The sequence below is a fragment of the Electrophorus electricus genome, chromosome 1 (genome assembly GCF_041902795.1).
Source record: "Electrophorus electricus isolate QZ-2024a chromosome 1, ASM4190279v1, whole genome shotgun sequence".
Classification (NCBI taxonomy): domain Eukaryota; kingdom Metazoa; phylum Chordata; class Actinopteri; order Gymnotiformes; family Gymnotidae; genus Electrophorus; species Electrophorus electricus.
This window is the reverse complement of record NC_137497.1, coordinates 6374967-6398877: the sequence shown is the minus strand read 5'-3', so window position 1 is coordinate 6398877 and position 23911 is coordinate 6374967. Positions and strand designations below refer to the sequence as shown.

At 37.7% G+C, this 23911-nt stretch overlaps 1 protein-coding gene, 1 long non-coding RNA gene and 1 pseudogene across 2 annotated transcripts; all 3 read left to right on the top strand.

The window, feature by feature from the left end:
* Positions 1 to 1992: 1992 nt before the first annotated feature.
* LOC118241472 (chemerin-like receptor 1) lies at positions 1993 to 3012 on the top strand (annotated as a pseudogene).
* Positions 3013 to 8333: 5321 nt separating this feature from the next.
* LOC145659901 (uncharacterized) lies at positions 8334 to 9255 on the top strand. Its single transcript, XR_014126061.1, has 3 exons — positions 8334 to 8440; positions 8769 to 8830; positions 9139 to 9255. It is a non-coding gene; the product is annotated as an uncharacterized LOC145659901 (long non-coding RNA).
* Positions 9256 to 9477: 222 nt separating this feature from the next.
* On the top strand, positions 9478 to 13107 carry LOC145651750 (deoxynucleoside triphosphate triphosphohydrolase SAMHD1-like). The gene is made up of 10 exons (XM_081699406.1): positions 9478 to 9578; positions 9775 to 9891; positions 10614 to 10730; positions 10907 to 11041; positions 11271 to 11347; positions 11449 to 11560; positions 11641 to 11732; positions 12117 to 12223; positions 12512 to 12672; positions 12948 to 13107. Exons 2-10 carry the CDS (start codon positions 9820 to 9822, stop codon positions 13089 to 13091), a joined length of 1017 nt encoding a protein of 338 aa, XP_081555532.1. The 5' UTR covers positions 9478 to 9578; positions 9775 to 9819; the 3' UTR covers positions 13092 to 13107.
* Positions 13108 to 23911: the final 10804 nt, after the last annotated feature.

Below are 23911 nucleotides of genomic sequence, written 5' to 3'. Positions count from 1 at the left end.
TGAAAAAACGAGAAAGTGTCAGTCTTGAATGTCTGGTTCGGTCACATTAACTGAGCTGAAATGCACTCTGTCAAAGCATATCCAGACATAATGAAAGTGAAGGGGAGGCTGGAGAGGACTCCAAATTATTCTATAAGGAAGTGTGCCACGTTGTTTATGTATTGTGGCATGATATGGAAGAAAAGTGCTGGAGCTACCTCTGACAAGCTTAGTTGAGGAATTTAAATGTGTTAAGTGATGTCATTGGACGAGTGCTATGTGGAAAATCAGGCCTTAGGTCAGAAGATACCTGGAAAGCAAGGAAAGCAAGAAGGCAAATGATGGCTAGTTTTATTTGTGAGCAGAAATTGGATGCAAGGCACCCAGCAGCAGCATCGCAAGGAAGGCAATGCCAATGGCTTCACTGGGAAAGTGGAGAAAAGGAAAATCACCTGGCAAGAGCTGTGGGATGTGGATGCGAGTTGCATCAACTTTTTGCTTGGAGCAACTTACAACATCCTCCCAACTCTCCAAAACCTGGGACAGTGGGGAGGCAAAGACATTAAGTGTAAATGATGTGCAAGTTGGCACACTGAAGCATATTTTAACAGTGTGTAAGGTTAGCTTGTCACAGGGTTCCTATACATAGAGACACAATCAACTGCGTAGTGTATAGGAGTATTTATTTGATAGTAAGTGCCCAGACTTGATCATGTTGCCAAGTGGTATAAGTAATAAAGGGAATAAGTTTGTCTGAGAGGGATGATGTGTTGAAGCGTACACAAGCAATCTGGAAATTATTTGTAGATGTATGTAAAAAAGTACAGGTCCCACAGTGTTCTGTGTTAAGTACGCTGAGGCCAGACATGGTGTTGTATTCTGAAAGTAAATGGATAGTTTTTTATTCAGTTCCATTTGAAGATGCAGTGGATGAAGGTTTTGAAAAGGAAAATGCTGAAGTACACAGACTTGGTGGCTGAGGTGAGCGAATGCATGTTTGCAGGTGCTTATAAGACCAGTAGAGACAGGTGTCAAAGGATGTGTAGATGTCTGCCACTGCTTGTACAGTTCAGCCTTTGAAGCCATAAATTTATAGAAACTGTAAAGGAGTTATCATAAGTAGCTGAAAGGGCTAGTCAGTAGTTGTGGAGGAGGAGAGCTCAGTCTGGATTGGGGTAATGCACCCTAAAGTTGGAGTGGCTGAGATTGTCATGTCATTGTGTAAAGTGGTAGATCCAGATGGAACTGGTGGCATGGAGCAGGTATTAATGGTGCTGGCTCTAGTCATTGTGGAGGCCAGGATGGGTCTGAGCATGGCACTGAGCATGCATTAATGATGGCAGTGGGGCTGAGTATGGCCTTAGTTGCTGGGAAGGCCATCATGGATCTTACGGGTTGTGATTATTAGTGGCATAGTGCTTAAAGAGGTGCAACTGGTTTAAAGTGAGCTTGGAAGGGAGTGAGGCTGGGACACCAAACCTCACTTTTGAGCCTTTCATTAAATTAATGAAAAAATGATTGTTATCCTGTGTATATGAAACATATAAAGTCTGAGAGCTCATTTACTTATCTACATATCAACTGAATAGAATATCTAAACAGTAGAAGAGTTATAATTTTTATAATTTTTTATTTTATATTAGTTTTATCCTTATAGAGAACTGAGTCCTTCTGAGAACTATAATTTTGAATAGTACTATTCTTAGGCTTTATTTTAACAGCACAAAAATTCAGTGCAGGGACTACATGGAGTTTTTAATACAAGTTTAAGATACTGAATGCTGGACACATAGGTGCCACTATAAACATTCACTATTCAGGAGCATCATTAATCCTATTTAATTTAGCATTAATCCTCACAGAGGTCTTTCTCTTTTTGTTATCTTAATCTTTACAGTTTACAGCTCATTATCAAAACTCATCTAGGAAGTGAAGTCATTAAAAGAGGTTTTTGTTGTAAATCAGAATAACTACATTTTCTGTTTTGTTTGCTGTACAGAATCAAGAGACATCATGAATTCTATCGAAGTGACACAAAATGACTATTATTACTATGACTACCCCAACACAACAGATACCCCAACATTGTCTTCACCATCATGCAGAGATGCGATGTGTGTGATCTTAGCAACAGCCAATGTGATCATCTTTGTGCTGGGTGTCACTGGAAATGGTCTGGTGATTTGGATCGCTGGATTCAGGATGAAGAAGTCGATCAACACAACCTGGTACCTCAGCCTGGCCATGTCTGACTTCCTGTCCTGTGCCTTCCTGCCATTTAATGTCGTCTACTTGGTTAAAGGTGACTGGGTCTTTGGGCTCTTCTTGTGCAAGCTCCAGTCCTTAATCATGTTTATTAACATGTTCAGCAGCATCTTCCTCCTCTTCATCATCAGCGTGGACCGCTGTGTGGTTGTTAAGTTTCCTGTGTGGGCGCAGAACCAGCGCACTGTAAAAAAGGCCTCTGTGATAGTCATGCTGGCTTGGATTGTCTCAGCACTGCTCAGCACACCATTAGCCATTTGCCGGAACATCAAGGAAGATCACATGACTTCAATAAAACTGTGTTATTACAGATACACAGATGTTAAAAATCATATTGCCATTGTAGTGTGCTGATTCATTTTTGGATTTGTGATCCCGTTCCTGGTCATCGTCACCTGTTATGCTGTCATCATCCGAAAACTGAAAACCAACCAGATGGCAAAGTCCAAAAAGCCGTTTAGGATCATGGCCGTGCTGATTGTTTGCTTTTTTATCTGCTGGTTTCCATTTCACACTGTTGCTTTCATGGAACTTGACACTAAATATCACAGTCTTGTTCCCACTAGACAAAAAATTACTACCACTCTAGCCACTACAAACAGCTTTATGAACCCGTTTCTTTATGCTTTCATGGGGAAGGATTTTAAGAGGAACTTTTACACAATTCTCTCAAAGATTGAGATTGCAATCGAGGAGGAAGGACGGAGTACAGTCCGAGGGACGTCTATCACCAACTCAGGGGAAGGCCTACGTTCAACTACCGTTTAACGTGTCTTGTGTATGTTTTTGTCTGTCATGAAGATTATCAAACAATTAGGTAAAAAATAATGTGTAAATATTTGTATTTGCTAATGCAATTTTGCCTCTTGCAGAGCTCACTCATGTTATCTTTGTCTAGAGTAGTCTTGGTTTATATGGAAAACAAATGCATTTATCTACTTAAAAAGCATTTCAGGGGACATAAAACATTTGTATAGTTCATATTTTTCTGCAAATTTTGAACATCACAGTCACAATACTTTTTGTTGACTGGTGCGTTCATAGTTTTGAGCATGTTGAGAAGATAATGCATCAAAAGAAGAAATGTCCTGCATCACACTTAAAGGGAAAGGGTGGTATTGTTAAAAGTCCACATTGTTACCTAAGGCTTGTAACTTGATGAATTAAGCCACATTTAGTAATTCTGCACAATAACTAGCTATCACAGGAGGCCACCATGATGGATTACAGGGAACAAAGCTGGCTGAAATCTTAAAACATTATCAGGGTTTTCTCTCTAGCCTTTCAGTCTCCTGCAAACTTTGCCTTTGCTTTATCGCTGCCGTGATTTATCAGAGACTCTGTTGCTTGCCTGTAGCATACATTAACGTTGCTGTTGAAACATGACAGTATTCCTTGGTCACTTAAGACAATGTACCTCCGTTATGGTCTCCATGTTTTTTAAATGGCCAAATTAACCATATGAGCAAGTAAGCAAAGAGTCTCTGATTGGTCACGACAGTTTGTTAACCACTTGTACCTATTTTTGCACACATTGTCTTTGTAATAACTGTAATTGCATGAGTTTTTCCAAAAGCATTCAAGGAATGAAATTCAATTTAAATGTTCAGTGATTTTTCTGAAGTTTTAAACTGTGTTTATTATTGTGTTTGCTTCACCTGAAAATATTGCTGCTGGGTCTTAATACTGGTTGTTTTTCATGTCCTCAGATTTATGGTGAAATTGGCTGATGCTGGTTAAACATGCATTTCCCCCTAATCTATGTCTAATTCTCTCATCCACACAGATCTTTCAGATTAAAGATGAACAAGATAGGAAATCTCACATTTTAATCTTTTGTATATAAACCAAGAAAGAATGCATATTGATTGTGCTGGGTTTTGCATTTTATTTCTGTAGCAAGCATTTGTAATTCGGTGATTTTATTTGCTTTCTTAAAGGTGGTACTTGCAAAAACATCTGCTTTTCTTTGTACATTCTGTAATGCTGTACACTGTATACTTATTATGGGCACTGTATATACTGGATATAGTTCATTAGCTCTTCACTTATAGTGTATTTTTTAAATGCAGAACTTTGCAATGTTGCAAAAAGGACAGGTGATGTTTTGTCCTCACACTTAGTGGTTATTATAGGCATCTCTGCACTTTAACACACTGCATCTCTGCACATTTAACACTTGGCCACTGTCATGTAAAGGTGACAAAACCACTAAATTTGCATGCATCACGTGGTCCATTACAACTTGAGCATTTAACACTCCCTAAAGCAGAAGGTTACATTTCTGGTTTAGTTTTCTTCTGAACAATTAAGCAGGTGTTTCATCCACAGTCATTGCCTACAGGTGTATAACATCAAGCACATAGCCATGAAGTCTTGACAGATGTGTCAAACTGAAGAGCTCAGTGATTTTCAGTGAGGAACTATTATAGGATGCCAAAAGCCAGTCCTGGTCAAGTGTGAAAGTTATCGTGAAACAGAAGAGTCTAGGAGCAATGACAGCTTAACCACGAAGTGATAGACCACACACACACACACACACACACACAAACACACACACACACACACATACACCGCCAAATTCCACTGAGCGATAATACTTATGCTAAAAGACATTGTAGAAAAGCATTTACTTCCAACATTGTGGGAAAAGTTAGAGTTTTTCCAGCATGCCTATGCCCTTCTGCACAAAGTGCGGTACATAAAAACAATGTCCTGCACAGACCTGACCTCAACTCCACTGAAAACCTTTGGGATTGGGATTTGAAAAATACAGCAAGGCCCTTCCCTTCAACATCAGACCGTGACATCACAAATGCCCTTTTGAGGCATGAAATCCTACAGACACATTCCACACTTTTAAAGGCCTTCTCTGAAGAGTTATAGCTGCAAAGTGGTGGCTACCTCCATAATTTTGGAATGTCCCACAACTTATCTACTATAAACAGATACATCAATTGGTTAAAACATGTCACAGATGAAAACAGGGACCAAGCGTGACTTTTGAATGCAAAAGTTGAATGAAGACTAAAAAGAACTTAGAAGTGACAGGGACCACACCACCCTGCACAGGGAACACAATGGGCACCATGCCACCACTGTGCCCACCAATGCCTACATGGTGCAGCAGAGACACTTCCCTCCTGCATCTACAATCAGCAGCCACCTGGACAGGGGTTACTCAGTTCTGCCTGACAGTCTGGAACTGCTTCTGTACCATGATAAATATTTCTGTCAGTCCGACTTCAGGCTAATTACCCTAAATCCAGCTGTCAGGCCTAAACCAGGACTTGACCCGATTTCTTACTGCAGTAATTCTCAACATGACTGGAGCCGAGTTTTTTACTCTGGGCAGAATATGCGCAACATTCATAATTTGCTGGATTCACTGTCCCCCATCAGCTGAACGTATTCTGCCTACAGCTGGACTCACTGTCCCATGTCAGCCATACAGTACACAGTGTGAGGAGTACTGCTGGTGCTGTCTTTGGTCTGCATCTCACAGGAATGAGAGAGGAGAGCATCAGGTGGCCAGGTTACATATACAGTAGTGTGCAAAAATCTTAGGCACCTAAAGAACAGTTCATTTATTTCCTCCTGACAAGCTTTTGTTTGATAGTTTAATAATTACATTGATCAAAGGTTATTACTAGTATCAATGTGAAGCAGTAAAATTGTAATGCATACAAAGTTCATTTTCACAATGATCATGTGTGACAGACGTGGAAGAGTCTGCAGAGGCTGTGGTGAACATTATGCTGCCTGCAGCACCATCCAACATCTGACACAGGAATTTCTGAAACATCTAATATATATATTCAATCTATATATGAGGGACAAACACAACAGGCTTATAAAGAACACAACATAATAATATAAGAGATACACACCACTGCAATGCCACTGCTGTATAAGGGAAGCTAACAGCGGCAGTCACACAGACCAGAACATGGCCTGTTGGTCATAATGGTCATGTTGCTATCAGGTGATTTAAGTAGCATCTAGCAGGCTCACATCCAGCCAAGGTTGTTTAATTAAAAGGTTATGGGACATTGTGTCCAAGACTGTGTTTTAATGGGGCTGAGAGAGAATCTGGGAGAATTAAAATCAGAATAGTGCTGTTGGAAGAACAAGTACCTGCTCTGATTTACATCACGGTGTGAGGGCAGAACTGTGAACGGCAGAAGCAGTTTTCTATAATTATTTGCATATCTTTTAAATTTTATTATATGAATTATATTTTAATGGTTATAGGTCAGTTCTATAGTTGAAAATTGCCTACCATGCAAAAATGTCCAGCCAATCATGGTCTTGTAGTCAGAAACCGACCCCAAGTATCTTGCATGTGCTTATACAATATTGAGACTGTAACCCAGGTTATGTTACTCACATGGGTTAGGGACTGTTTCCTTTATAATTCTTAAAAGCTCCATAAAGAAATCCAAGTTAAAACGTATAATGAGTGTACAGCCAGTTATACTGCAGAATTTTAAGTACATGCCTTAATGGGATATACTGAACCAGTCTTGCCAAAGGGTTGCACCTTTTGTTGCCAACTCAACATGTCCTGGCTGGTTATTTCTTTGCCACCCTGTGGATTACTGCTACAGCTGACCTTTCTCACTCTGCTGCCAACCGCATTTACAGAGATGTCTTTGCTTTCATCATCTATGTCTCAAAGAGTCTCTTCTTGAGCTTTGATTTAAGTTTGCAGAGTGCGTTGTGAGGCATGTGGATAAGCACAAATGGTTGGCAGAGCTGGTGCTACTGGCTAAAGGAACAAGAAGTGTCAGGGAAAGGAGTTTAAACAGTGCAGTACAGACTTTATTTAGTTTTGTCTTTTGAGATCTCAATAGTAATTTTATTTCTTTTTAGTTGGATAAAACCTATTTTAACTCAGTCCAACCTAACCTGTGAGGCGTCGTGTCAGTGCTGTCTGTGGTCTGTAGCTCTCATGAGTGAAAGAGGTGGAGCATCATGATCTCATGCTGTCACATATACAGCAATGCACAAAAATCTAAGGCACCTACAGAAAACTAGTTAGTTATTATTAATATCTATGTGAAGCAGCTAAATTATAATGCACACAAAGCAAAATACATTGTGCCTGTTCACATAGATAGAGGAATATAATTGGTGTGTAATTTAAGCTTAAATTTAGTTGATCCAGTAAACCCAGTACAAGTGGATGGGGGGGGGGGGGATTTGTGATATTCTAAATGGGGATTGTTCAAGTTAGAGAGAGGTGCAAAACAAAGCCATGAGACCTTGTATAACTCTTACCATGTATATAAGTTTACTATGTAGATTTATGAAATGGTCTCCACAAACCATTTCATATCAAATAAAGGATGATTGAAAATGAATTAACATGATGATCATTATTATTCACTCATTATATTAACTTGTTGATTCAAACTGGTAGGACCAGTCATAAAGCTTCTCAGCTGACAAGGCTACAGTCCAGCCCACAGGTGAGGAGCACTATAAATACATGATCACTGTAATTACACAAACACCGTAGTCCTCTCAACATTCATTCACTATCACACAATACTTTAGTTCTGTAGAGTGAGGTCTGATATTTGAAAGCAGCTGATTAAAAATGGCAGAACAGAATAAGAAAGACAGCAGGAAGGTAAGATAATGTGGACAACACTATATTAACTAAAAAGGAGATCTGTCATTTGCAGTTAATTATTTCTTAAGCAGTGTGTGTGTGTGTGTGTGTGTGTGTGTGTGTGTGTGTGTGTGTGTGTGTGTGTGTTTGTGTGTGTGTGTTTTCGTGAAGATCTTCAAGGTCTTCAATGACCCCATCCATGGTCACATTCAGTTGCATCCTCTGCTGGTGAAGATCATCGATACTCCACACTTTCAGCGCTTAAGAAACATCAAACAACTTGGAGGAGGTTATTATGTCTTTCCAGGGGCTTCCCACAACTGCTTTGAACACTCCATTGGGTACAATTACTTTATACTTGAAATACTTTATTGGGAATTATGACATTAGCTACAAATAACAGTATGGTGACAATGATAATTAATCTCATTTTTATTATCAGTGTGGCACATTTAGCAGGGAAGCTTGTAAAAAATCTGCATGATTCCCAAAAGAAAGAAAGAACAAATGAAGAGAAAGAGAAAGAGGAGAAAGAGGAACTCTGTGTGCAGATTGCAGGATTGTGTCATGACCTGGGTAAAATATTATTGACTATTAGTGTTTGACCATTACCAGTACTAGTGAGACTCTGCTTACATTATGTACATGTACAGAAATAATAAATATATATATATATGTGTATGTGTAATTATACTGTGAGTGCATATATGTCAAGCAGAGTCTCACTGGTACTGGTAACGGTACTGGTGTATTGTACAAACATAATACAGAATACATAGAATAAAGTAGGTGGGGAGTTAAGTCTATATGTGTGGATATTGTTTGATGTTTGAAGCAAATTGTGATTAGTTCAATTAACATTTATTACACTTAATCCAGACTGATAGTGTATTTCTGATTTAAGGCCATGGGCCATTCTCTCATTTATTTGAGGAATTTATGAAGAAAAAGGATCCAAACTGGAAGGTACAGCATTACCACTTGTAATTAATGTTAACTTTCTCATAAACCTAAATAAGTGTTATTAGTATTTTAGTATTGAATGTATTTTTTTATTTGTTTATTTGAAAAAAAAATACATCTCACTACATCTCAAAATTATTTCATTATTGTTTTTTGTTGTTGTTTATTCTTAAATATCTGCTTTTCTGAACTTTTTTCTCGACATTATTTATGTATAATCATGTTTTCAACTAAAACAAACTATAAAAATATAAAAATAGTCATAATATTGGACATTTTCACCTTCAAACCTTTGTTTTCCATTGAGACAGCATGAAGAGCAAGGAATCACAATGTTTGAAGACCTGATAAAAGACGAAGAAGTTGATAAGGAAATGGAAGAATGCAAAATTGAACCCCAGGATATAAAATTCATCAAGGACCTGATCCGTGGCATAACAGCTTCTGAGGTATGGACTCACATGACACTCTGCTTTATACTAGACCACGTAGAACATTTTAGTAATATAAATGAGATGCATTTAAGACAAATGTAATTCCTTCATGTATGAGATTGTGAACAATAACAAAAATGATAAGAATTAATAGTTTTTACTGGAAATTTCATTCCCAAACCTTTTCTTTCCCTTTGGAATATCATGAAAAGCAAAGGGTCAAAACGTTTGAAGAACTGATAAATAAAGAATACAAAATTACATCCCAACAATTTGAAAACATCAAGAAGCTCATCCGTGGCAAGACAGATCCTGAAGTATGTATTCATATGACACTCTGATTTATACCATACAACATAGATCATTATAGGAAAATAAATGAGGTACATTTAAGACGTGTCCAATTTCTTCATGTATGAGTTTTGAACAATAACAAACAAGATAATTAATAATACCTCTTATTGGAAATTTCACCTCCGAACCTTTGTTTTCTCTTTGGAATATCATGAAAAGAAAAGGATCAAAGAGTTTGAAGAACTGATAAGCAAGGAGAGAACAATGGAATATAAAATTAAATCCCATCACATCGAATTCATCAAGAAGCTGATCTGTGATGAGATAGATTGTGAGGTATGCACTCGTATTAAACTCTGCTGTATACCAGAACATGTAGAACCTTATAGGAAAATTGTATTTAAGACAAACAGAATTTGAATGCATAAGATGACAAACTTTTTCTTAGTCAGAAAAGGTGATATACTGTCCTAGAAGATCATGTCTTTCTGTTTTAATACATTCCAAAATGTTAAAAGGCATAATGTTTACCTGTTGTGCTGGTGATTGGACAGTTTGGTTGGCTAATGCAGTGCACAAAAATACAGTTTCCTTTGTGTTTGCTTATGTATATCTCATATAATCAGGCAGTTATAGCTGATGGATGGGTATTCTTACAAAAACAAAAAACAAAAAAACAAATGCTATTGTTTTCCAAGGGATCTTAAAGTCATTCTTCATTGTTTAGTTAGAGAAACTCAAGGTTCAAAGGGATGTACTTTATAATTTGATCACTCCTTGCTAAGCAAATAGCCAGTCTGAAGGACCTATTCTCTGTATTTTCCATTGACATAATAATGGGGTACAGTTCCTCTTCAGTCTTCAGCAGCTATTAACCATAGTTCAACACGTCATACATTAAAATATGTTGGTATAGCATGTGGATAATGAGAGTAATGTCATTGTTTTGAAGTACACAGCCAAATTTCTCCAACAATAACAAAAATGATAATAAATAATACCTTTTATTTTAATTTCATCTCCAAAATGTTGTATTTCCTTTGGGATATCATGAAAAGGAAAACATCAAAGTGTTTGAAGAACTGATATACAGGGAAGCAATGACAGAATATAAAATTGAATCTCGTCACATTGAAATCATCAAGAAGCTGATCCGTGGCAAGAAAGATCCTGAGGTATGTATTCATGACACTCTGCTTTGGAACAGTCGACCTAGAACATTATAGGAAAAGAAATGAGGTGCATTTATGAGCAATTCCTTCATGAGTGAGATTGTAAACAATAACAAAAAAGATAATAAATTATACCTTTTATTGGAAATTTCACCTCCAAACCTTTTTAATTGGGACAGAATGTAAATGAAGAAATCAAACAGCTTGATGACCTGTTAAAAGACAAATGCACTAAGGCAGCAGGAAATTATGAATTGAAATCTGAGCATATTAAAACCATTAAGGAGCTGTTCCATGACAAGACAGACTCTGAGGTATGGACTCAAATAACACTCTGCTTTAGACCATGTAGAGCCTTGTAGGAATATAAATGAAGTGCATTTAAGACAGCTGGATTTGAATGCACAAAATGGTGTAAACTCTTTCTTAATGTAAGCCAGAAAAGGTGCTTCACTGTCCTAGTGACCATAGACCAACACTTCAGAGCATTAATACCGTGTTGATGTGGCATGGGAATAATGGTACTAATGTAATTGTTCACAGCACAAGTCTTTCCTGTACGAGATTGTGAACAATGCCAAAACTGGCATTGATGTGGACAAAATGGATTATTTCAGTCGGTGAGTTTTTATGAACTGTAAACTTGTCTTTAATCTCTCCAAGATTCAGTTGAAGACTGAATTCTATTTTATGACACATACTACATTTATCCTTTATCCAGAGACTGTCACCATCTGGGTATGACATCCAACTTCTCCCACGAACGTTACATGGTGTTTGCACGGGTTTGCACTAATGATGATGGAGCCGAGCACATCTGCATGAGAGACAAGGTGATCGCATAAACAGGGAAGTGTTTGTTTTAGAACGACGTCCAATCACCATTCTGAGGTTTTTTTTTTCTCTCCATCAGGAAGCATTAAACATGTACGAGCTCTTTCATGTTCGGAACCTGCTTCACCACACTGCCTACCAGCACAAGGTTAAATGGGCAGTTGAAATCATGTAAATTAATCCTGATTCTATAAAACCATATCATACTTTCCATGTGGGGTTGTTACATCCTGTGACATGCACTATTTAGTGTGTGTATCCTAGGCATAATGGGTCTGCCTTGGTTTGCATGGGAATCAAGACTCTGCCTCCTGCTCTCATCGTTCTCAGATCACAGATTGATTTCTGTCCTAAAATCAGAGCTTCTGTGCAACTAAACAATGTGCTGTATATTTGTATGTTTGGAAAGTTCTAAACCAGAAGAGTAGGTTTTCATTTCCTTTTCAGTATTTTTGAACTTTGATTATGTTAGAGAGAGAGGCAAGTTTTTTTGTGATTTCTCTCTTTTTTTTAGTCTCTTTTTACTGTGATCTTTGTTGTTGTTGTTATTCTCAGGATATTTGATGCACTCAAAGAGGCTAATAAACACATTAAACTGGGGGGAAAAAACCTCGCCATTTCTGAAGCAGCAGGAGATCCAAAAACCTACCTGCAACTCACAGGTTTTCCCTCTGTCTCTGTAAAAAATAGACTGTGCTTTAGCAGGCATACATAAAATAATGCATATTACATAAATAGCAGTCACAATAATCACAACTTGAAGTGAGATATATTAAGTAATGGCTAATGAATAAACTTCAGCTATCAATGCAAAAATCCAAGGAATCATGATTGATTTTCTAAAGCTCTGATATGAAGATATTCATATATCACTCAAGAAAATAAACTCAAGAAACAGTGGTTTTAGTAGAAACTTTTATTTAGTTTTTTTCCTCCCTTATGATCTACAGATGACATTCTTCATCAGATCCGATGGAGTTCAGACGACAAGCTCAAAACAGCACAGGAAATAATTGAGAGAATTGAAATGCGCAGATTGTACAGGTACATTGATGGGAGAACATTTGAGCCTGACAAAGTGAAACCCCTGAATGATAATAAAAAGTTGGAGGTTAGTCATGCACCTTTTTACTAGATAGGGATTATGTTCTTTATGCCTATAGGAATGGCATGTTAATGAGAGCACAGAAGTGGGAAAAAAATGTATTACTTATTTTACCACCAAACATGCAAGTTCAAGCAACTGATGAGAAGAAAGAAGGTGATCTGCAAGTTGTAATAAAATAGTAGACAAGTACTTACACAGATAACCCAGAGTCTAGAGCTTTGGTTTCAAAATCTGTACTTCATACTGTACTTCAGTACATTATAACTCCCCACCAACAGAAAAAGCTGAAAACCTGGGTGGACACAATCAAGAGACAACCTAGTGACCATCAGCTCTCTGCAGAAGACTTTATAGTCAAGGTAAGTACAGAAAAATACTATAAACACCAACAGTGCAGTACAGGGAAATATTGTATACTGTAACGCTGCTGGCTCGAGTGCCGCAGGGTGCGGGGCAAGGCGCGCAGAATTCCTCGTTCGTGCAAGACATTTATTAGCATTAAACATGGACAACACAAGAGACACTGACATACAACTACACAGGTGAACATTATTAAACATTTAACACTAACGATATACACTTAAATACGAAAGGTAGAAACAAACACAGACGTTACGTGCTACAGCTACTGTTTACATTAATGACTCACAAAGACACATAGCTAGTGACAATGACCAACAAAGGGAGCACACACAGACAGGAGTTTAAATAGACACACAAGACTTTAACATTTAACCCTATACTCGTGTGTGCAATCGTGCAATCGTGTGGTTACAAAAACAGAGACACAGTACATTTGTGAATCTGCCTGCACGCGGCGGGCTGTACCATGTGACTTATGAGGGGAGGAGCAGTCCGTGAAATATACATTTGCAGTGTAGCAGACATGATTTTTCATTGGTGGAGCTTCAGTTTGGCTGTGCAGCACAGAACCAAATTTTAACTATTAAAATACTAAAGCTTCTTATAGTCTTCTAACTCCTGAAATACACTTGGCTTGTAATCTGCATTGTCTTTATCTTAACAAATATTCAATTCAAAAGATAATCAGATAATCAAGCTCAGAGGTACGTGACTAGTAATCAGGTCAAGACTGATCAGCACCAGGTTGCCACTGTTGGGTACCTGATCAAGGCTGTAACGGTGAGCGGTAAGGAGGCGAATGCAAGTGCGGAGAAGAGCAAGATTTATTAGAGGCAAATCCAAATTCAGATTCGTCAGAGTAGTCCAGGGTCATTGAGCCAATACTAAGAGTACGAGGATACATGATAAATAAAATAAATAAAAAAACCACACCACACGAGGCCAAACAAGTGAAGCAGGCTATAATAGAGGCTAGGATAAACACAAAAGGTATGGAATGCAAACTTATGGATATGGGCTTTCAAATACATAAATAAAGGTCATTCAAACATCCATCCATACAACCAGTGAACAGCAAAGACACAGGGAATAAGACAGGGTTTAAATACATGAACATAAGACTAGAAACAAGGAAAAGGTGTGGAAAACCAAATGAGTGGTGGAGAATACAAAGCTACGGAATGGAACCAAAATAATACATATGACAGGGAAACCTTGGAACATGGAAGCTAGGAGGGACCAGCTGAGACAAAGGCCCTTAACCCTCAATTGCTCAAGTTGTGTTCAGTCATAATTGTAAGTTGCTTTGCATAAATGACAGCTATATGCTGTAAATGTAAAGAGAAAATGTGCATTTGAAAAAAGAAAAAATTAAAACAAAATATTTGTCTAGAGCAGTTCACTTAGTCATACATGTACTTATACACTTTTAATCTATAATTGTTACTGAAATAATTGTCTCCATCATTACAGCTTGCAAAATTCAATTATGGGATGAAAGACAAGAACCCTATTGATTCTCTGCTATTCTACAGCAAAGAAGATCCATCCAAACCATTCACAATGTCCAAAAATAAGGTACTAGATTGGGAAACTGTTTTATTTGATAGTTATCTGTTATTCCACTTGTGTGATACCAATTTTGTAATATTAGAGTTAGTTAACATCCAAGAAACTGCACATACTAAAGTCTATACAAGCAGGTCTACATGTATGTGCATGTGCTGGAGTTTACTTACATGGACAATAGCAGCACTGCAGGACATTTCTGACTGATTTAAATACAACTTTGTTTTTTAACAGTGACTTGTGAATTGTTTCAACTTTTTAATTTAACTGTGTGATGTGTGAATTGTTTCATGTTTTTACAGGTCTCATACTTCCTGCCTAAAAGATTTTCCGAAACCAAAGTCATGCTTTTCTACAAGGGAGAAAAAAAAGATGTTGAAAAATTGGCCAAAGAGAAAATTGAAGCATTTTGGGAAGAAGTGAAAAAAACAGATCAGTAAGAGTTAGGTGGTTAGTGTGAAACACAAACACATTTTAAAGCACTAAACTTCAAATTGCTTTCAAATGACTAAACTCCTTTAACACTGATAGAAACAGTTAGGATATTTTTTCAACAGTAGTGATTTTAGAAAGTTAAAACACTAAAAGTAGTAATGGTGATACATAGAGGACCACAATAACTGAGTCCATATGAAGTTTTAGTTAGTTTAATTACATGGGGATTTCTGAAACAGCTAATATATATCTTGTTCATATACATTCAAATATATTTTACTCTTACATGGGCATTTCTAAAACAGCTAATATATCTTCTACATATGCATTCCAATATGTTTTAATCTTACATGTGGAAATCTGAAGTAGCTAACATATCTTTGACATGTAGACTGCACTGTAGTTATTACCCCTTCATCAGTACAGTTCACTACAGTTATTAGCCCTTAATGAGTACACTAATACTGTGGTTATTCCTGGGATCTTCTTTATATATATAATGAATGTTTTGTACTTCCTGAAAGATTATGGGTTAAATTATCACTTGAAAAATGTTTTTATTGGGATCAATATTATTATTTAGTTATAGGAATGTAACAAAATTCAAGAATAAATAATTCCATTACTCTCCCATCTTTTTATAACTGTTCTAAATATACACACTGCTCTGAACATACACACTGCTATGAACCTCCTGCTCTGAAGATATACACTGCTATAAACCTCATGCTATGAACATACATAGTGCCATATGAAACTCGTCCGTATTTCCTTAAACGCATGTGAAGCTCAGTCATCTGAACAGCATTGATAAATGGCTTAATTATGATCAGCTGTATGGCTGAATGAAAATTAATGCCTTTGACAGACAAATCCCATCATTAAGAGGGAGAATGGGGTGATTGAGGTAAGTGATGTTCTATGAGCTAACCATAGAGGGTCTAAAGGAGAAAGAGCAGTTTATCAGTGAAACCACTAGGGGAAGTGTTTTTGTACAAGACTTTCTTCATGTGGACAGGAAAGAGAAATATTCAGTTTATGCGAAAAAAAGAGATGCGAAAGATCATTGCATTCATCTGACCGCTAACAACAGATCCCATCATTAAGAACTCCAGGTGGGTGTTCCATGAGTTTGTGTGATCTGTGTAGTGTATCTAATACCACCACACACAGCAGTCTCCCACAGACCCCTTATGATGTTCATGGCCAAGTTTCCCTGCTATCTACGGTGGGAAGCTGCAAAGAGAGTAGGGCCAAGATAGTCGAGAGAAAGCTTCAGTGATTTACATCTTAACTCTTAAAAAGTTCTTTAAATCCCATAGATGGGCATTATTTCAATTAAATGTTTTTAAAATATGTACTTAATTATTTTTGATCATGCTGAAATTTGTATTTTGATGGACAGTTTGTGTATTTGAAATTTATTTTTTAAATTATTTTATTGTTTTCTCATTTTATTGTCAAATAAGACACATTTTTATCCCTAGGTTAAAAGTGTTGAAAAAATGACTACGATTAATACAATCTCAGTCTTTATCTAAATTCAAGTGAATCACAGGACATGTCCTGTCGGGTCCAGCAACTCTCACCCCCTCCACCTGCACCCACTGTATTGCACAAAGACCCGCCCCTACTCTGATTGGCTCTGACCCTGACAGTTACACACCACCTCACCCCTTCATGTCTAAATCTATCCAACCTAAACAATGAAGGCAATGAGTACTAGCCAATCAGAGGAAGAGTTGCAGTCAGCAATGTGTTCATTGTGAACTACCAGATTTCACTTGTGTTCTTTGTGACCTGTAGCTTGACAAGAAAGAGGCTGGTTTAGTGTTTGGTGCAAATTTCCTTGAAGATAAAGACATTTCCCTGTTTGCCTGTACTGTACTGAGTAGATATGGGACTACTATATGGGATTTTGTGTGTGGGTGGGTGGGGGTGATTTAACAACCTTTAAAAATCAGACATCCTTGTGCTTTTGAATATTTAATACAAGCGGCACCCATGCTGGGACAAATCAGTTTTCATAGTGTTACACCCTTGTGACATTACAAGTTTGTTCTTCGTGCTGTGTTTTACAGGTTATCGAGGGTGTACTATAAGGAAACCTGTGAGCCACAGAGATAACTCATAGACGACGTGATTAAACAATGGGAAACCTTTGTCACTTATGTGTTGGTGCCCCGTAGTGTCTTGGTCAGTAGTCACCATGCGTGCCACAGTAGACGCAGCTCTGAGTTTGTCCAATCACTGTCAGTTGTAGGCTCTCTTTGAGATAGGGTGTTGAGTTTGAATAGGGCCTTATGAGTTAGCACTTTGCTGTCTGGCTAGGTTCTTAGATAGAGCCTTATAAGTATACTTGATCTTTATGCACAGGGCCTCGAGTGGTTAGTTGTAATGCTTCTTAAATATGAGATTTGAGTTGTTAAGACAGTGGACACGTAAAGCTTCTCCATTAGGAGGTTCAAGTTGATACAGTTTTATATATATATGCTCATGAGAGGGGTAGGTAATAGGGCCATAACAGGCACATTAACTTCTCAATAATGCAACCCAGTGCATCTAGGCATCAAGACAACCTGCTGAAGTTTAAATTGAGCATCAGAATGGGGAACAAAGCTGATTTAAGTGACTCGGAACATGGCATGATAGTTGGTGCTACATGGGCTGGTCAGAGTATTTCAGAAACTGTTGACCTACTGGGATTTTACAACCTGTTGCTGTCATTGTTTGGCAACAGCCTGTCTCACCACAAAGACCAAGAGTCCCGACACACCCTCTATTTTTGCTGTTGCTGGTGAACACACTGATTTACCAATGTTTTTAGTAAATCCTAAACAGCTCAGTTACCACCTTACCAAACTGCCAGACACCACACCCCTCAAGAGTCATTTCTTTTTTTTCCCTGAATCAGCTGACATGGAGGAATACATCACAGAATCACTAAAGCTCAGCTACAAACGGCCCTCAACATTTGTATTTTTTTGTTTGTTTGTTTTTTGTGAAGAAGAAAAATGACAGGGGTTAACGCAGTGTATAGATTATCGTGGATTAAATGTTATTATACTGAATAATCACTACACGCTTCTACTAGTCCCCTCAGGTCTGGAACAGCTTCACCAGCCCACAGCATTTACTAAATTATGGTTATACCCTGATATGTATCAGAGAGGGTGATGAGTGGAAGACCGATTTTATTACTGTGAGGGACCACTATGAACTCTTGGTTATGTCTTACAGCTTGGTAAACACTGCTTCAGTTTTCAGTCCTTTGTCAGTGAAGTCTTCAGAGATGTTAAATAAATGGGTAGTGGTCAACATTGGTATTTTTGTCACGGTTGGCCCCTTATAGTGTCATTATTGTCATGGTTTCCCTGTCTTGTGTTATTGTTTGCTTTACTTCCTTATTGTGGTTCCGTTCCTTAGTTTCTTCACCTCTTATTATTTGCACCTGTGTCTTGTTTAACTCTTATTAGTTCATGTATGTAAACATTGTCTTGTTCCCTGTGTTTCTGTCTGGTTATTGTAATTCCTAGCCTGTATGTGATATACTGTATATACTGAATGTAAATCAAAGCCTCTGTGTGTTAATCCATGCTTTCATGTTTCCTAGCCTTGTTTTTATTCTAACCTTCGTTTATCCTAGTGTCACGGATGGCCACCCTCCTGGCGTCCCTGTTACCATGGTTTCCATGTCATGTCTGTTTTCCTTTACTTCCTGGTAGGTCCGTTCCTTAGTTTCGTTTTCTCCTCGTCTGGTTTTCCACACCTGTTATTACTTTCACCTGTGTCTAGTTTAATTAGTTCATATATTTAAACCCCATCTGGTTCCCTGTGTCTCGGTTTTTCATTCTTTAACGTAGAGCGGTAAGGAGGCTAACGCAAGTGCGGAGAAGAATGAGCTTTATTAGGAGCAAATCCCGAGTAATGGCCATTAGGGTAGTGCAGGGTCAGTATAGTGATGCGGAGAGTAAGAGGATTCATGACAAGAACAAGGCTAGGATACACAAACAACTAATAAACACAAACAGCGTCTAAAACGAAACACACGGAGGCTTGAATAAACAAAGGCTAGAATAAATAAACATGACATTACATACACGGAATACATACAGCGGTTAGATTTGGGTAAACGATGAACCTACTTGCATACAGTGAACAGCCGAGACACAGGGAACCAGACAAGGTTTAAATATATGAACTAATTAACTCTAAACCAGACACATGTGAAAGTAATAACAGGCGTGGAAATACAGACAAGGGGGCTGGGGTGGAGAAGATGAAACCAAGAAATGGAAATACAAAGATGTAAAGGAAAACAGCAACATGACAGGAAAACCATGGAAACAGGGATGCCAGGAGGGTGACCATTAGTAAACTTTGTTAATCAGTATGATGTTTGTGCTCAGAGTAAAAACCCTCGCCAGGTTGGATTGCTGGAACCACTCCTGATTCCCAATCACCCCAGCCATGGATTTTGTAACGCATCTACGCCTCTCGCAAGGCTATGGAGAGAGCTGAAGCTCTTTTCCACAATAAGTTTCACTTTTTTGACATAGGAGAGGACATTGTGTCAGATAGGGGTTATTTAGTTCATCTTGAGAGTCTGGAACTCCTTCTGTACCATGATAACCTGAAGTCAGACTGACAAATATTTATCACCCCAAATCCAATTGTCAGGCCTAAACCAGGACTTGACCCGTTTTCTTACTGCAGTAATTCTCAACATGACTGGAGCCGAGTTTTTTTTTTACCCTGGGCAGAATATGTGCAACATTCAAAATTCACTGGACTCACTGTCCCCAGTCAGCCGAACGTATTCTGGCTATGGCTGGTGTGCGGCCCCTTCTGCCAGACGTCTCCGTGTGTGTGTGTGTGTGTGTGTGTGTGTGTGTGTGTGTGTGTGTTTGTTCGTTCGTTCTTATGGCCACGCCCTCCCTGTGTACCACCCCTACTCCTCGTTTTGTGTCGTTATCGAGAGTGTTTACAAGTCTCTTGTTTATTAGGGGATGTTGTCTGTGTTTAACTTTGCGTTAGCCTGTGTGCTACATTGTCTGTTGTTTAGTATTAATAAACATCACTTTGTCACACTCGGCTTGTTCCTGTGTCCTGCCTAGCCTCCGACGTCGCAGCTGGACTCACTGTCCCGTGTCAGCCGTACAGTACAGTGTCAGGTGTAGTGTCAGTGCTGACTTTTGTCTGTATCTCACAGTAATGAGAGAGGCAGAACATCAGGCGTGTCAAATGTACAGTAGGGTGCAAAAATCTTAGGCACCTAAAGAAAACTGTTCATTTATTTCCTCCTGACAAGCACTTCTTGGATGGTTTAATAATTACATTCATCATCATTACTAGTATCCATGTGAAGCAGTAAAATTGTAATGCATACAAAGCATTACCAACAGTCTAAATTGTGATTGTTCAAGGTGGAGAGAGATGCATGTCAAAGCCAAGAGACCTTGTGTAACTCCATAGTAGTTTATTATACAGATGTAAGAAACTGTAACGCTCTGAGCACAAGCAAAGATGGTAAGAGACGAGCATGCGGTAAGGTGAATAGAGTTTATTAGAGGACGCGGGTATTCCACAGTCGTAATTCTTAAATATGTTTTTTTTGAATGTTGTCAACCTTTTCTGTGTAATACTGGTTACTATTTACATACATTATTATAAAAATATAAAAACAGTCATAGAAAATGTACCTAAATGACCAGTTTTATTTGATATTTTCATTTGTTTTCACCCTTGTTTTCCCATTAAGATAGCATGAAGAGCAAGGATTCAAAACGTTTGACAACCTGATAAAACGCAAAGAGGTTGATACAGAAATTAAAACATATAATCACAAACGAGGATATCAGCTTTATCAAGGACCTTATCTGTGGCTAAATAGATTCAGATGTATGTACTCATGACACTCTGCTTTATACCAGACCATGTAGAGCCTTGTAGGAAAATAAATGAGGTACGTCTAGAACATGGTAGTATGACCCATTAGCTACCTAAATTACAAGTTTCAAATTACTCAGCATGTAACGAGTGGGAGGTGGAGAGCGAACAGACTTGCGAAGTGACGAAGCCACTAACTCAGGAAGCCATGATGAACTAAACGGATTGAATAGAATAAATAAATAATAAGTGTAATAACAGACAGATGCTAACGATACAGAATTAGGTAGCAAAGGAAATAAACAGTAAGGAAAGACTAACGGAGAACAACGATGAGGTATAAAACTAGAACAAGCGGGGAGTACACTGAACCGGGATACGTAAGATAGACAAACAATAACCAAGATCAAAAAACCCCACAGGTAAGTAGAACTCAGAAGAAATCCAGACCACACTTGCGGATATAAAAAGGGGAAGAGAAACCTAAACAAAAGCGAAGCGATGGGAGAACACCTGACGAAGAAAGAGAGCGGAATCAGACAAGCGAATACTAACTGGTAAAGCAACGTAGACGAAAACAGAGAGAAAGTAAAACAGACGCGCGAACATAAACAGGGAAAGCAACTTATACTGAGATGGAAAATTAGCCTGCAACATGGGAAGTACACAGAGCCCAGGCGAGCGTACAAGCGGAATATACCGAAACAATGACCAACAACCAGGACACGAAGAGACAGGGTTTAAATAGACACACTAATGAAGGATAAACCAGGACCAGCTGGAGCTAAAGGAGCAGAGACGGGAAACCATAGAAATGGCCGATAGTGGGAAAACAAGGAAGTGGTTAGATTGCCAGGGAAACGGGGGACGCTCCAGCCTGCGGGCGTGACACAGCATTATTTGCAGCTACATTCAAGTGAACATCTTACTAAATAATAACTAAATACTAAATAATACCTACCCAAACAACCAAAATTTGGAGGCTGTTTGGCAGTTCCAAATACTTAAAGCTTCTTATTAGGAACCACACGTGTCTCAGTGGTTTTCAGTATAGCTGCTTTTTCTTTCACTTTTCTATCTCAGCATATATTGCGCTTTTTAATGGTGTCAGGGATTGTGAAGCAGGAAGCATCAATGAATCACAGGATTGTTATGGAAATATTTGGCTAGGAGATTCATTTTTCATGGGGAGAGCAAACATTGTTTTACTCAAGCATTAGATTTTGATTGTGACCACAATATTTTTTTCTTTGACCACACAATGAATGAATTGTAGTGTTTTTATAGGTCCCAAAACTCCTGCCTGAGAAATTTTAGGAAATCAAGGTCATGGTTTTCTGCAGCAAAGAAATGAATGAAAGTAAAGAACAATCAGCCATAAAGCCATTGAAAACTTCTTTGCAGGTCAAGCTGATCAGCAAAAGGTTTCAACAAGCTGAATGCTGTGAAAAAGAAAGAGACTCATTAGAAGTACAGAACTATGTACATTTGAATTTATAACACTGCAATTTCAGATACAGAATGCTTAAACTCTACAATAAGGTCCAAAAGTCTGAGTATACTCTCAGAATTAAACTACTAAAGTTAAAGCAATATAAGTTACAACATCAGAGCACAGGGAACCATTCTAATTAAGACAATATCATGCCCTTTAAGAAATCACCATTAGCAATAAATGCTAGGAAGGCTACATATGTTTTTTTAAAAACAATGAAAATATTGGATATTCAGATATATGTCAATATTATAAGATTTCATAAATGAAAGTGAATGCATTCTAAAATAATTACTATCAGATGAGCTCAGTTTTGTAGTAGTTTTAAATTAATGCTGAAATAACAGTTGATGTCAATTTCGTTTCTGGACCCTAATGTATTTATTTACTTCTGTGCCCAAAATGAATAACCTGTTTATGTGAAGATAACATTTAAACAAATATATTTAGTTTTGGGGAAATAGTTTTTATTTATTAGATGGTGGCTTTGCATGAACAAGTTATACATTCACTGTAGCTATAGAAAAATGCAGAGAAATTACTTTAATTAGCATATAGGGTTGAACTACCTTTGTGACTTTAGGTGAGTTAACTTTAAAAGTTCCTTCATCATAATTTTAAAACAGAGCAATTGCTGAGAATAGCAGCTAGTCTTATTCAGTCTCCATCAGTGTTTGTATAATTGGTTTGTCTGTAAAATGGTGTGATGAGTTTTAATAATAGTGTAAAATGACTATAAGAATAAATATTCTAAATAAATACTCTCCTGTATCTCTATAATGGCTGCTATGCAATGCATCTGTGTTGCCTTGTACAACTTAGCCATCTTATCAGCATTGTATAATCTAAAGCTAATTAATCATACATTATTATTATTATTATTATTATTATTATTATTATTATTATTATTATTATTATGATTATGTTAGTAGATGTAGGACACTGCTAATTGTAGTCTGCTCTATATGCACAGTACTCTGAACCTAGCCACCATTAGCTTGCAATATTACTGATGGAAGAGGCCTTGTAACTGAATAATCACTAATGAGAAATTTCATAATTCTCAGTTAGCTGTTAATCCATCCAGAGCTTTCTTAAATCTAGCATAAATGAGAAAATATAAACATTAGACATAAGACTAAGCATAAGATGTTTTGGGCCAAGATTCCTGCAGAACAATTTCACCACATAGTGGAGAGAGAGAGTGCAAAGTGCAAAGAGAAGGAGAAAAGAAGCAAGAGAAGCAAAGAGAAGCACTTTGCTTGTGCGGTTGATGAAGGACCAAAACATTCTGCACTGAAAACTACTTTAAACTACTTTTTAAAAAATACTCCTTCAGATTATATATATAGGTAGACAGATATAGGAAGATAGTTTTTCAAAATAGTGAAGTACACAGTTTCCTGAGAAACAAGAGCTCTTTAAAAGTACTTTACTTTTCTTGAACAGCTAAAGAAGAACCTCTGAATAAAATATCCTGTTTCTCTACTC